The sequence below is a fragment of the Pinus tabuliformis genome, chromosome 8 (genome assembly GCF_031772625.1).
Source record: "Pinus tabuliformis cultivar Carrire ecotype Pingquan chromosome 8, CPIR1, whole genome shotgun sequence".
In the NCBI taxonomy this organism is placed as follows: Eukaryota; Viridiplantae; Streptophyta; class Pinopsida; order Pinales; family Pinaceae; genus Pinus; species Pinus tabuliformis.
The window spans coordinates 1,157,481,981-1,157,497,291 of record NC_142294.1 but is presented as its reverse complement, the minus strand read 5'-3'; the positions used below and the strand labels follow the sequence as shown (position 1 = coordinate 1,157,497,291).

Here is a 15,311-nt window from a genome sequence, read left to right as displayed (position 1 = left end):
TAACTGAGAAAATATCAATATTTAGGAAAATCTACAAACTCATATAACTCTGATTTACTATTGGAGTTGTGATTACAATGAATAATCACAATGAACAATACCCGAATAACCAAAATTCTTTAAAAACATAATTCAATCTTGCCTATTAAATATGGAAATGCATATGTATAATTTTGAGTTAAAATTTGCAAAATCATTGTAGCAATGTTACTGTAGAAACAATACTATATCAAGCTATAAAATCCTTTTGCCATAAATATCCTCAAATATACTCTACAAAATAGATATCAAACCAACAATGGAGCCCAACTATGACTTTGTGTGAAATCACCAAGATATTCACTAGATTACATCTCTCATTGACATGGAAAATGTCTCTTGCAAGGATTTTTTTCCCTCATGAGCCAAGAAGTAATCTCCTCTAAAAAATGACAATATCAATTATCAAAACCAACATATCAAATGAACTCCATAAATTTTCTTTTATAACTCTCCCAAGAAGTTTGACCTTCTTCATCAAGCCAAGTGGGACTAAATAAAATCACTTTTAGTCTCCCAATTAAAGGCCTCATTTTTCTCATTTTAATAAAACATATTTCACTTTATAACTAGCCTTTATAGCCCCTTCATTAAAAATATTAAAATAACCAAAAATATTTAACTTTATTAATTAATAACTTATCTTTATTTTATTTAAAATAAACATACTATCTAAAATGTTGAGACATTCATAAAAAATGAACCCACCAACAATACTAAAAATAGTAACCCCATCAACTAACCATTCGGTGCTCAAAAGTGACATATTAAAAATAGTAAGTATTGGAAAAGTATTCCAAAATCATTTTAGAAAAGGCATCCTTCTCATAATCTTGATGAGATCTCAGTTGACCATTAAACACTTCCAAATTGTTGGATTAATTGCCTCTAAGGTTCCCTAACCTTACCCAATAGCCTACAAAAACTGAGAGATAAAATAGAGGTCCACCAAATCCATTGGTTAGGAATGGGATATTACAAAAAAATAAATGTTAATTTGAATGAATTAAAAATATATAATTTCAAATGACATATTAAGAAAAATAAATTAAATCTAGGTTAAGAAATTCTAAACTCAACAATGGTGTTGAAATGGCATCCCATGTCCAAATAATCGCAAACTCAAAATCCAATGCCAATATTCCACATGTTCGACTCCAAATTCCTACACTTGTAGCCAAATGCTTGGGTTTTTTGGAAGTTAACTTAATGAAACAATTGTTTTTCATTTGTATTATGAATTATTTTTTTCTTCTCCATCTTACACTACTCCCTCTCGAATATTTTAGCTTTACTAGGGCAAGCATATAAATTAGATGGCTAGTAAAAACCTATAAACATCAACTCATAATAATCATTGAAACACTTACTTCATGATACATCTTATATTGTTAAATAAAAAAAAAAATGTTATTATAAAAAGAATTAATATATAAATTAAACATGTATACATTTAAAAAAACATGTAACAAGATTCTTAATCATGGAGATTCACCTCAAATTTTCTATGGATATTTTTATTGTAAGTAGGCTTTGGGACAATACCATGACTTATCAATACCACATGCCAAAAAATCCATAGCTCATTTCATATGACACATGTTCATATGACATCTTTTTAATTATTCAATTCAATTAAAATGGAAAAAAGTGCATAATTACGTTGAAGATATCGTTCTTTGATTTGTGAATACTACTAAAAATATTCTAAAATATTCTATGGAGGTTAAATCCATATTATCCACCTAAAAATTATTGATAACTAAATTAAAATTCTAGAGAAAACTTGTTGCAAAATGGACACTCCTATTTGTGTAATAATATTAGTACTAAGATTTCAATTTTACAACAAAGGAAAAGGAAAACGACAATCCATGAAAATTAGAAATATATGTAAGGGATTTCTAAATATTTTTACAAATAAATATCATGATCTACATGGTTATTTATTTATTTATTCCATCTCTTAACACTGTTATGTTGGGGTAGTTGGTATGCATTTATTTATTTCTTGATGGTATTGTATCTACAAAACAGAAGCATCAAAGTCTTGATTTTCTTTTATATATTGAAACTAAGAGAATCATATAGTTAAATGTCATTATACTAGTGTCCTAGAAAACATAACAAAGAGAGGAGCTTCCAGTAAAGAAGAAGAGGAAGAAGAAGGACAATATTTTAGGTTTTTTTCAACAATTATATATATATATATATATATATATATATATATATATATATATATATATATATATAGATATATATATATATAGATATATATATATATATATATATATAGATTTTAAAAATTATCTATGGGTCAAAGCATGGAGCTGGGTTACACTTTTTGGCAAAATGAGGGTGTGTTTTGCTGAAAAATGGATGCTCGATCGAGCAATTTTAAGCACTCAATCAAGCAATTTTTAAGCGCTCGATCGAGTTGTTGAGGCGCTTAAAAGTAACTCGATCAGGCATTTAAAGAAACTCCTGATCGAGCCGTTTTATATCCCGAGTTAACCGCTCGATTGAGAGTTATGGCTCGATCGAGCCCTTGAGCCATATGATTCACCATTAATACCATTAATAAAAATTTAGTGAGGTCACGTGCGGGATAGTCCTACAGGATATTTTTTAATGGCTCAATCGAGTCTTATAGTTTGATTGAGCTGCTCGTTAACCACATATGTCGTTAAATATAGGGTTTCTTTAATGCTTGGTCAAGAAATTTTAATTTTGAATTTAAGCACATGATCGAGCGTTTAAAGTGCTTGATCAAGCTCTTGAAGTCCTAAAAATTATAGTTTCAGCACCTCTTCTGCATATATCTCGCCACCCCATTTTGCACCCTATTGGATTTAGGGCATAAATTGTTCTTAAGTGGCGGAGTTGATTACATTGGATTTGTGAAAGAATCCTCTATCCAATAGCATATGAATTTGACACTTTCAAATTCATATGATATTTTTCATCTAATTTCTTTTAAATTGAATTTTTTTTGGATAGTTTTAAAGGGACTGAACAAAAAATCAATAACATAAAATATACGCAACGAATTTAAAAAAAAAAAATACCACTATCTTCGTTTATGAGTCCTCTTCAAAAGGGTACTCTTGGTTTTTCAATTTATTTAAAGAGTTGAAAAAAATCTTACATGAACACATGTGTCTCCAAAATGCAATTGAAATATTACTTCACCAACTTCGAAAAATAATAAAAAATATAATTTTGCATAAAAAATAATTTTTTAATATGAAAAACTTAGTTCTCTCCATGTAGATCATGCTCATATATATATATATATATATATATGTATATGTATATGTATATGTATATGTATATGTATGTATGTTTAAATTACACTATTTAGACTAAGTTATGCTATGTGAGCACACACATATTTCTTAAGTTTTGTGAAAATTTTCAAGGACATATATTGCATTTAATAGAAAATAGAAAGATTATAAGACACCAATTTTTTTTTCAAAAAATTTCATTAAGACAACAACATAGTTCTCCACATATTGTCTTTTTACTCCAAATCAAAATTCATAATTCTTATATGCATTTTGAGGGGTGCAATTCGATAAAAAGGAAAAACTTAAAATTTCATCACCACATTTGGCCCAAAAGTGTAACCGATCTTCATGCTTTCACCCCTATTTTATGTACAAAATATAATTATAATAATAATTGTTAATATTTTCAAGTTTTAATAATAAATTATATGGTTTTTTGAATATTTCCTTGCATATTTAATATTTTTTCAATTAAAAAAAATTACCTAAAATATTATAATCTAGTATAATATTTAAATATTTAAAAAATATTTCAAGAAAAAGTATTTGAAAAGTTGAAAAACTCATAACAAGTGCAGATGTATAAATTAAACCGTTAATAAATGTTGATAAACATCAATTCATAATAAGCATCAAAACACTTATTTCTTAGTACATATCACTTTGTTAAATTACAAAAACCATAAAACTAACTAAATTATAACTTCTTCTTCTTCTTCTTCTTTTGTTTTGTTTTGTTTTAAAGGTGGTTCACAGAAACTAGGTGGTCGTTACATCCAGGGGAAAATCAGGGCAGATCAACCCCGAAGGGAATCAAATCCCATTGGCAAAACTTGCAAGGCCTAACCCCAAGGGCATTCAGGAGAATTAACCTCGTGACCTCCAAATCGACGAGGTACTTAGCAATGGGAACTCAACCAGTTGAGCTAACCCTTGGGGCTAACTAAATTATAACTTTACTATTATTATGATTATTATTATTATTAAAAAGAATTGATACACATTTGAAAAAACATGGATCATGATTCTTAGCCATGGAGATTTAAGGCCACTTTACCATGGGGATTCTTAACATGCAAATAAATTTTGTTACAAAAAAAAAAACTCATTTCATATGACAATTGCAATGTTCCACCAATGATAATTGAAATGTTCCACCAAGATTCCAATGCAAGGAGACGCAGGTGTAGGAAGATGCACAAGGGGGACATGTGAGAGTAACCTCAAATTTTAGGGAAATTTTGGGGGTATGAGGAAACATCAAGTTATATATATATATATATATATATATATATATATATATATATATATATATATATATATATATATTTATTTATTTATTTATTTATTTCAAGTTCATATTCAATAATGAAATTTGATCCACACATAAAATTTAAATTCATAATTGAATTAAATAATGACATACATTGATCTATATCATTTATCACTCGTTATTCATCATTCTACAATCTACATTGGTTTAACAATTAAATTTGTCATTCATTATTGTAGAATCTAAATTGAAAGAAAAACAGACAAGTATATTAGTATTGTTATATACTATATACTAGATACTAAAGTTTGAACACTAAAATAGTAAATTATTAAATTCAAAATTTATAACTCAAAGTCTCAAACTCAAAAATAGTTAAGAGTGAGGAGTCAAGAATCGGTCTGAGGTCATTAATATCTAGTGTCACAACTCAAAAGTTAAAACTAAAAAGTAAAAATGGATAATGAACACTGAAAATAAAATCAACTTCAAGGACTCAATCTCAATGATTAGTCTTCTACATCCATCTACTACATGAAGTCATCAAGGCCATCAATGGGAATGTCGCTATATGAGTCAAAGTCACTCTCTTGAGTAACCAATAGAAATCCAACCAAACAATGTTGCAACTCATCTCGTCCATCCCCATCATCTGTCTATGAACTATCATCTAGATCCACATCCCATCGTGTTGTTGGTCCCCTCTGATACTTCGGTGTCTTCCTATGTGCAAGGCGTAGAAAATTATGCACTACAACTAGCTTCTCTGCTTTCCTAGAGGAAAGTCTATTCTTTTTTTTGGGGGGGTGGGGGGTACACCCATAAGCACCCCTTTTGGGGAGTCGCACCCCCCACACTAAGGAAACACACCCCCTTGTGTCTCCCCACGACTCCCCAAAAAGGGTGCGTGGGGAAATGCACCCGCAGACGTCCCCCCATCCTGAGTGCATGGGGTGCGAGGGGTGCATGCACTCGACCCTTGGGGACAGATCCCCATGGAATACTGGATAATTATTTATATGACATTTTTTAATTAATCAATTTAATTAAAAAAACAAAAATGACATAACTACTTTGGAGATAAATTTCAACAATTAATTTGTGTATACTACTAAGAATATTCTAGAATACTTTATAGAGGTTAAATCCTTGCCATCCACCATCCACCTATTAATTATTGATAATTAAATTAAAATTCTAGAACCCCTATGCCAAAATAATTGTACTTATTGACATAATTAAGAATTCTATAATTTCAACTACAAACATTTAAAAAATATTGATAAACAATATCAAAAAAATATCAAAATCTTCTCATAAAATATAACTATAGCTAGATCTATACAGCTATGGTAAATAAATACCGTGTTAGACACTTCTTAGTAAAAATCCACTAATTCAAATATCCTCTTATATATATATGAAAAAGTATAATACAACCCATGTTACAACAAAATAAGCTTTCTATCAGATATCATAGAATTATTTAAAAGTTAATACTATTTTTCATGAAAAAATACTCCCATGTTATATAGTTATTTAAAAATATAATATTTCTTAATGGAGTGCTCATCTGGCATTCACGGTTTATTTTCAAATCCAGTCCAAATCCATTATAGTAATGTCACTTTACACCATTAAGATCACTGTTGGTTATCCTTTTCCAATATTTATACTTTATCACATTGATTTACTATATTGGGTAAGTGGTTTAAATACCCAAGGTTAGTAGAATATAATTGAGTATATAATTAAGGTTCTAAGAACCAAATGACATTCATTCAAGGTAATGACTCTTTTCTTGGCAACACAATCAGCACACGGAAAATTATATAAAACAATCGGTGGTCTATGCATCAATGGAGGTTTTAACATAAAATAAAAATAAAAATCGGAAATGTAATTATGGGAAATAATAGGTCCATGCATCAATGGAGGTTTCAACATAAAAAAATTAAACAAAATATTGTGCTAGAGATGATGTTTTTTCGATTATATGACACACCATGAAATTCTAAATCTAACGTTCTAAAAGCATTAATGCATTGCCCATTTGTTAGTGTAACAAATACTATCACAAGATGAAAGCCCAATTTTTATACCTAAAAGCAAGGAATCTAATCTTTTAGATTAAAGATAGGTGCTATCCTAAGTAAATAAATAAGGAATGTGAGACACCATGAAATTCTAACTCTAACGTTCTAAAAGCATTAAATCATTGCCCATTTGTTAGTGTAACAAATACTATCACAAGATGAAAGCCCAATTTTTACCTAAAAGTAAGGAATCTAATCTTTTACTTTAAAGATAGGTGCTATCCCAAATAGAAAAGGAATTTGAAATCATAGTAAAGATAGATGCTATCCTAAGTAAATAAGGAATATGAAATCATTGCACGTGAGTGCATGGTTTAGCAGCGGGGCTGACGGTTTACTCCCTCCTCGTCTAGTTTCAATCCGCTATTGTGATGTTGTTGTGTAGTTTTTATGTAACATTGTGAGTGTATATTGGTATATGGTGAATGATGTTGATTGATGTGATGGTTGTATATATATATAAAATTGTACATACTGGCCTAATATAATGCTTCTTCAAAGGACTAGCCACCCCTTTTAAAAAAAAATAATATAAAATCAAAATAAAGAAAGATGCTATCCTACATTTGTTAAACAATGTACTACTCATAACTCACTTTCCTAATCCTTGTACTTTGATAATTTCTAAATTTCTATGGAAATAAGATGTCACGGACACACCCTCCATGACATGTAGTCTCAGTTGGATTCAGGGGCAAGGAAAATCCCGAATATCCATTAAATTCTATGTATGTAAATTTTGTTACACATTAAAAATATAAATAATTAAATTTAATTATGGTTAATTCAATACAAATTTCGCTATTTTTATTTTTCACTATGTAAATAAATATATAATAACTTACTTTATATGATAATGCACTTTTCAATATTATCATTACATTATAGGTTTAGTAATGAACTTCCTATGACTTGTTTTTTATATGTCGTGATAAAATGTTTGGGTTGTTAATAACATTTTTGCTTAAAACTTGATTTAACAAAAATATTTGTTGCAAGCGTATTATAAATAATGTTTTTTTTGCAATGTTTTTGCGAGTTTATTTTTTTGGGTAAGTTTTTGTTATTTAAACATATAGGAAATAAGGGGATGAAGTCTAAAGATTAGTAACCTATAGAATTTAAAAAAAATTATTATTTTTTCATATTGCATCAATTTGTTTTAGTGAAATTTCATTGAGATTAAAAATGCATTTTTTTATCCTAGTTGCTAATAGTCTACTATTTTTAAATAGTTAGTATATATTTATTTATTTTTAGGGTATTCAAAGTATGAAACAAGTATAGAGAATCATAGTAATTGGTTGCTATCATCTTTGTAACCAAGGCCCTGTTATGTATGGGTAGATAATACACATCTATGGATTTGAATTGGATCATTATTTTTTTGTCATCTATCTCAATGAATTTGGAGTGGAAAAAGTGGAGGAATCAACTCACAGGACTGTTTTTACTGACAGGACCTAGTTTGGCAAACAGGGTCCAAAACCTTCCGAGAGTGTTTTGAGGCATCAAACAATGTTTTTTGGGGGTAAAAATTTATTTCATAAGTGCATCACCTTTTCATGTTAATCTACACACAAAAATCTTTCCAACTACATAAGGATCGCGTCAATCGGAGTCTGTATGCAAAAGTTATGCCACTTAGAAGTTGACCTTCCTATTTTCACACCTATGGTTCGGAACGATGCCACACCACCCCCCATTATTCATGGAAAAGGGGCTACCCACGTGTTTGTGATGTAAAAGACTCTAGAAGAGTATTTTGTAACTCTAATTAAGAGTTGATGTAGTCAAACTTAACCACTAGTAGGCTATAGGGCTATGTTATAACCAAGCCACTAGGAGGAAGAGGCATTCCATTCTTTCGAGAGCATTTTGTTCCATAGTTGAGCAACGATAACCAAGAGAGATAGGAGGTAGAGCGCACAGACAGGATCTGTGCACTATAGCAGCCCACGGGCCACAAACATTACTTCTTTGTATCTGTAGCCATATTTCGAGACAAAGAAAGAGAGTGAAGTGGCCTCACCTTCCAGCTAGGTTTTCTCCCAAAAGAATTTCCCATAAAGCATATCTTGTTTATTATGTGTGTGTGAGCTTATTTTGTCATTCTCTACTTTTTTGCTTGATTTACTTTTACATGCATGCACTAATTACAGTTAATTTTATAATATAATATTATCAGATATGTTGTGATGAATTGTCCAGTGGAATATCCACGACAATTTACAGATCATCCATTCATTCTTATATGATATTATAGGTATGAAACAAGAGTAGAGCCTTGCTTGAGTTATGAACATGGAACCTCAAAGAATCATAATGGTTGGTTGCTATCTCATTGTCATTGGAAAGAACATGACAACGAGGGGAGTTTTCTTCAAATGGAAGAGAAAAATTGGTAACCAAAAGATTTAAGAACCGTAGATGAAGAGATCGATGCTTGATAAAGGCTTTAGAGGAAACATTAACACCTGTTAAATATGAAGAACAACAACAAGCCTTTTGCAAAAGTGGATCTTACCTATTAATAAAGTGCATTATATTGATTTGTATTTAGATGATGATATAGATATGATTAGCATCCAATGATGCCATGTCTGGTCTAAATAAATTCAAATAAGACTAAAATTTGAGAGATTGTAACCAAGGGATTGCTATGTACTGGTAGCTAGTACACATCCATTTACCTCTATATGGAATTATAGGTATGAAACAATAGTAGATTTTTTCTCTAACTAAGTGTATTGGACCTAAAAGAATCATAATAGTTGGTTGGTATCTCATTGGCAATGGAAAGAATGTGAAAAATAGAGAAGTTTTCTTCAAATGGGTGAAGAAGAGGAATTAGTGGCTAAGAGATTGAAGAAACCTTTCTATGCTTGATAAAGGCTTTAGAGCAAATGTTAACACCTATTAAACATGAAGAAGAAAGATTGACATTATAAAAAAATACAATATTTATTTGTAAAATGCATTATTATTAATATGCATTGATGATTATAAAGACATGATTAGCATGCATTGATACTAGCTAAATGATCTATATAAATATAATTAATCACTAAAACTTATTATAGAAGAAGAACAATTAGTAACTGGGTCAACTATGTATGGGTAGTTAGTACACATTTATTTACTTTTGTAGTGTATTATAGGTATCAAACAATAGTAGAGATTTGCTTTAATTATGTATATTAAACCTAAAAGAATCATAATATCTAGTTGTTATCTCATTAGCATTGGAAAGAACAAAGCAAGGAAATAAGTTTTCTTTAATAGGGAAGAAAAATAATTGATAACCAAGAGATTGAAAAATCCTAGATGAAGCGCTTCATGCTTAATAGAGGCTTTGGAGAAAAAATTAACACCCATTAAATATGAAGAAGAAAACCTTGGCTTATGAAAAGGTGCATTAGAATTTATTTATATTGAAGATGATGTAGTTTTGATTTATATCTATTTCTATTGGTTTTGATTTAAATAAATATAAATAATTATTAAACTTTTAATTATAATCTTATTTATATATTTTAATAATTTAGAAATTCAAATTTACTATGTGTATTACTAAATTACTTATTTGACTTTATTATATTGTTTTTATAATCAAATAAATTACAATTTTTTTTAGTTATCTTTGATTTTATTATAATACACATAAATTACTTATTTGACTTTATTATATTGTTTTTATAATCAAATAAATTACAATTTTTTTAGTTATCTTTGATTTTATTATATTAGTTTTGTTTTTAGTTATCTTTGATTTTATTATATTAATTTTGTTTTTAGTTATCTTTAATTATATTATATTAGTTTTCATTTTATTATAATATTTTGAAAATTTAAATATATTTATTTAATTTTGCACATTCTTATTAAAAATGAAAATATTTATAAAAAAACTAATACTTTAAATTTCCTTTAATGTTATTAAAAAACATAATTTAACTTCTAATTTATTAAAATGATTAAAGATAATAAATTAATATCCTCATATTTAAATATAATTGCAAATTACTGATTAATAAATTGATCTTTCTTAATATTTCTTAAAACTTAAGATTAAATATCAATATTATAGTTGTGCGGGACTTCAACTCTCAAGGAAAAATTAAAAACGCATTATTTAAATGGTGAAAAATAATATATAAATAAAAGTAAACATCAAGAAGATAACAGTTGTTCAACATCCCAGGCATACCCAAAAATGATATAAACATTAAAGCTCAGAGTTACACTAGTACCCATGACAGCTCTAAAAATAGCTGAGCTGCATGCTTACAGCAAATTTTAAACCAGGCACACCAGTTGATTGGTAGTTGTTGTAACTGAATTGCTAAATGAAATCTATCTTTTTCTTCTGGTTTTCTTCCCTGTTTTGTGCAGATAGAGATGGGGCGAGGGCCGGGAAGGTATTGGCTGTAAGTAGGTTGTGATAGCATGTCATGCAACTTGCCAGGCATCAAACAGAGTAAAGAGAATTCGGATTGGTATCCATCCGCATGCGAATAATTATCTCCATCATCCATGAACTGGCATGGGGATGGGTAGGTAAACACGTAACCATCCATCGATTCCAACAACTGCTGCCTCAGCGAAGGGCAAGCAGCATAAGCGGAGCCAACCAGTGGGAGACGCGAGACTCAACTTTCCGCAAACGGGAAGGCCCTCCTGCGATTCCACGTATGTTCCCAAAGATTCGCTGCTCTGGCCGCGTCTCAAAAGTCCGTGAGGGTGGGTGCCAGCGCGGATTAGATCGATTTTGTTTTATGTAATTATCCCCCCTCTCTTCCTCCTCTCTCACATTCATTCATTCAATCAATCTGGTTGTGGGACAGTGCGTTGCACCTGCAAGTTGCAACTGTACCGGCTCTCTTTCTCCGTTAGTTTCAAGATACCAGCAAGGTGGAATGTGTGGTGCTTTTAAAAGGAGATTCATTATTGCGTCTTACTTCCCGCTTTGGGCGCCTTAAGCCCGGATTGATTCAATCCCTCCTGCCTTTATCTTTGCGATTTCTAAAATTAAATTGACCACGTTTTGGCCTTTTCTCGGTCCCTTTATTCCTATTCGTATTCATCGATGAATCTACTCTTCGCTCTATCCTTAAATACTTTACGACGTCTTACCCTAACGCAGTACAACAGGCACAGACATGTCTCGCTTCGTGGAGCCACTGGTGGTGGGGAGAGTGATCGGAGATGTTCTGGATATGTTCGTGCCAGGCGTCGATCTGGCTGTTACCTACGCGTCCAGGCAGGTCAACAATGGCTGCGAGCTTAAGCCCTCGGCAGTTGCTTTGCTTCCTCGCGTCGACGTCGGGGGTGAGGACCTCCGCAACTTTTACACTCTGGTAAGACAGACTGAAAACGCCGAAATTTTTTCAATTTCTTCAAAGTTTTAGAAAAGGAATTCTAGATTTGAATTTTGAATGATGCTTTGAATTCTTTAATATAAAACTTTCAATTCCTTCAAAGTTTTAGAAAAGGAATTCTAGATTTGAATTTTGAATTATTCTTTGAATTCTTTAATATAATTGTATATTCTGTTTTCAATTCTGTTGTCAAATTTAACGAGTTTGATAAATTATTTAAATTTTCAGGTGTGAGTGCTTCTATGTTATTTCTTTATAAGAATATACAACACATCCTTGCTGTCTCCAAGTTCTCCTTATAATCTTTTACTTACCAGTAATTCATGAAAATTAACGCTTCTTCTCTTCAAGTTCTCCTTATAATGCTATCGTTTTTAAATGTCTGGAGATTTTTTTTAAAGATACTGTATTCTGTGGAGAATTTTTGCCTTAAAGATACTGATATTCCGTGTAAATAATTGCTGAATTGACGTTGTTCAAGATTTCTGAAAGTAAATTGTATCAATACAATTTGAAATTGCGTGCAACATTGTGGAGTTTTCAAAATCTTATAAGAAATTTCAATTTCTTTAACCCGGTTTCTTTCCAAAAATCTCAATAACATCAATTTCAAAATCTTGCATGCAATTTATATCTAAAAATCTCAAAGATGATTAGAATAACTACGAAAATCAAGATTCTCTAACATTAAATTGATCCAGTTCATCAAATCTCATATTATTATCAGATTCTTACGAGTGATTCTCCATTACCCTCTTTTATACCTAATTCTTGGAATGAAAATTATATTGATTTTTTGTTAAAATAATTTTATACTATTTCAATAAAAAAAATCGATAACTCCAGATCGTATTCATATTCAGGTTATGACGGATCCAGATGCTCCCAGTCCCAGTGATCCAACACTGCGAGAATACTTACACTGGTTAGAATTGCTAACCAATTCTAAGTCCTCGTTATATTAAATGTAATTTCCTGGATCTTGTCGATAATGAATCCCTTTGTCTTTGTGCAGGATTGTAACTGATATTCCTGCAACAACTTCAGCCTCTTTCGGTAAGTCCAGTCATGCCTATACGCCAAGTAATAATTATAATCGTAAGGTTTGCTGGGATTTTTAGTTTGGATAAAGGGCCTGTGGTAATAATCAATGTTCGGGAATGAATGGATTCAGGCAGAGAGCTAGTGAGTTACGAATCACCAAGACCTACCATCGGTATCCACAGGTTCATTTTTGTGTTGTTCAAGCAGATAGGGCGGCAGACAGTTTACCCTCCAAGTTCTCGCATTAATTTCAATACCAGAAATTTCGCACGCTCCAACAGCCTTGGTCTGCCAGTGGCGGCCGTTTATTTCAATGCTCAGAAGGAGACAGCAGGTAGAAGACGCTGAAGGTTACCTTATGTTAAAAGTATTTTAGAGTATATGTTTTTATTAATATCGTTGGATATCTCACTATCTCAAACAGAAGACATGGATGAATCAGACATCCACGTTTATGAGATGAACTGCCATAATGTGCGCTCTATGCTTTATTCTTTTCTCAAATTAATTCGGTAGAAACAAGCGCGTGAATCCGTGTGAACCAGACACTCTCATTTATCTGCTCAGCAGCCACATTGTTCGCTCTGCGTTCTGCTTTTTCAGAAGTTAATTTGGTAGAAATAAGCATGTGAATATTTATATGCTGCAAACTTGTAAAAGGTCAGGTGTTTTTAGTTTTTTTGGTTCCTGTGAAATATTTGCCTTCACTAGCTTGCAACTGTGAAGCGACAACTATTTTGTTCAGAATCTTGTCAATAATGTAAAAATTTCCTAATACAGACTGCTAGAAACTTGGGTACTAAGTTTATATTTTTTTCCCAATACTGTTCTTTGATGTAAGGTATGTGTTTTCAGTGTATATAAAGATCTTTTTCACTTTCAAAAAGCTCACCGTCCGGAATTTTGAAGCGATATATACCTCAGTGGCTGGCAATTTTGAAGCATACAACTTATTCTGGAATGACAGGGTTTTATATAATGCAACTTGTTCCGGAATAATAGGATTTTATTCAAAGTTTTGGGCAGAAAATCTTTATAGTGAATTAGGTGGGGTGAGTTCTTATCTATATTTTATTGTTGTATGTGCAGAATTTTTTCATTCAAGATACTCATACATGATGGAATATTAGAAATACTCATACTCACATGATGGAATATTTTTTTGGTTGTATGCGAAATTTGGAAATATAGAATTTGTTCTTCTTTGATCTATTTTTTATTTAAAAATTATAACAAAAAAATTATTTAAAAAATAAAATAAACAAAAATAATTAAGCAAGTGGAGTGAGTTCTTATCTATATTTGTTGTATGTGTAGAATTTTTTCATTCTAGATCAGAAATACTCGCATGATACTTACATGATGGATTATTTTTTTTTTTTTGTTGTATGTGAAATTTGGAAATAAGGAATTTGTTCTTACTTCAATTATTTTTTATTTAAAAATTTTAATAAAAAAACTATTTAATAAATAGATTTTATTTTAAAATTTAAATAAATAAAATAAAAATAATTAATCATATTTACAAATATGTATTATAAAAAATAATTATATCCAAATTTTAATGAAAATAGGTATATATTATCAAAACATTGACTATTTATAATTTCATGTTTATAAAATTAATTAATTTACAATTTATATAATATTTTTAATATATATATATATATATATATATATATATATATATATATTAATTTCTCTATTTTATTAAACAGTAAGATTGATATAATTTTTTAAATATTAATAGATTTTTTTATTTACTTTAAAATATAATAATATATTATTATATTATTTTTATTTATAAAATATTTTATATTTATTATATGTTATATTGTTATTGATTTTTAATTAGTTTATAATAATTATTAATATAATAATTTATTTATTTTTTAGATTAGATGGAGTGGTTTTATAATCACTATTAATTTCATGTTTATAAAATTAATTAATTTACAATTAATATAATAATTATAATTTCTATATATTAATGTTAATTTCTCTCTTGTATTAAACAGTAGGATTAATATGATTTTTTAAATATTGATATATTTTTTTATTTACTTTAAAATATAATAATATATTATTATATTATTTCTATTGGTAAAATATTTTATATTTATTATATGTTATATTATTATTAATTTTTAATTACTTTATAATAATTATTAATATACTAATTTTA

General features: G+C 29.6%; 1 protein-coding gene across 1 annotated transcript; it reads left to right on the top strand.

The window, feature by feature from the left end:
- The first annotated feature begins 11,419 nt into the window (after positions 1 to 11,419).
- On the top strand, positions 11,420 to 13,858 carry LOC149239446 (protein FLOWERING LOCUS T 1-like). The gene is made up of 4 exons (XM_089373420.1): positions 11,420 to 12,061; positions 12,946 to 13,007; positions 13,098 to 13,138; positions 13,257 to 13,858. The coding sequence occupies exons 1-4, from the start codon at positions 11,864 to 11,866 to the stop codon at positions 13,472 to 13,474; spliced, it is 519 nt and encodes a 172-aa protein (XP_089229546.1). The 5' UTR covers positions 11,420 to 11,863; the 3' UTR covers positions 13,475 to 13,858.
- The last annotated feature ends 1,453 nt before the right edge of the window (positions 13,859 to 15,311 follow it).

Coding starts and splice junctions, on each gene's coding strand:
- LOC149239446 (XM_089373420.1), top strand. CDS start 11,864: ATGTCTCGCTTCGTGGAGCCACTGGTGGTGGGGAGAGTGATCGGAGAT. Junction 12,062..12,945: donor TCCGCAACTTTTACACTCTG/GTAAGACAGACT, acceptor ATTCATATTCAG/GTTATGACGGATCCAGATGC. Junction 13,139..13,256: donor AACAACTTCAGCCTCTTTCG/GTAAGTCCAGTC, acceptor GAATGGATTCAG/GCAGAGAGCTAGTGAGTTAC.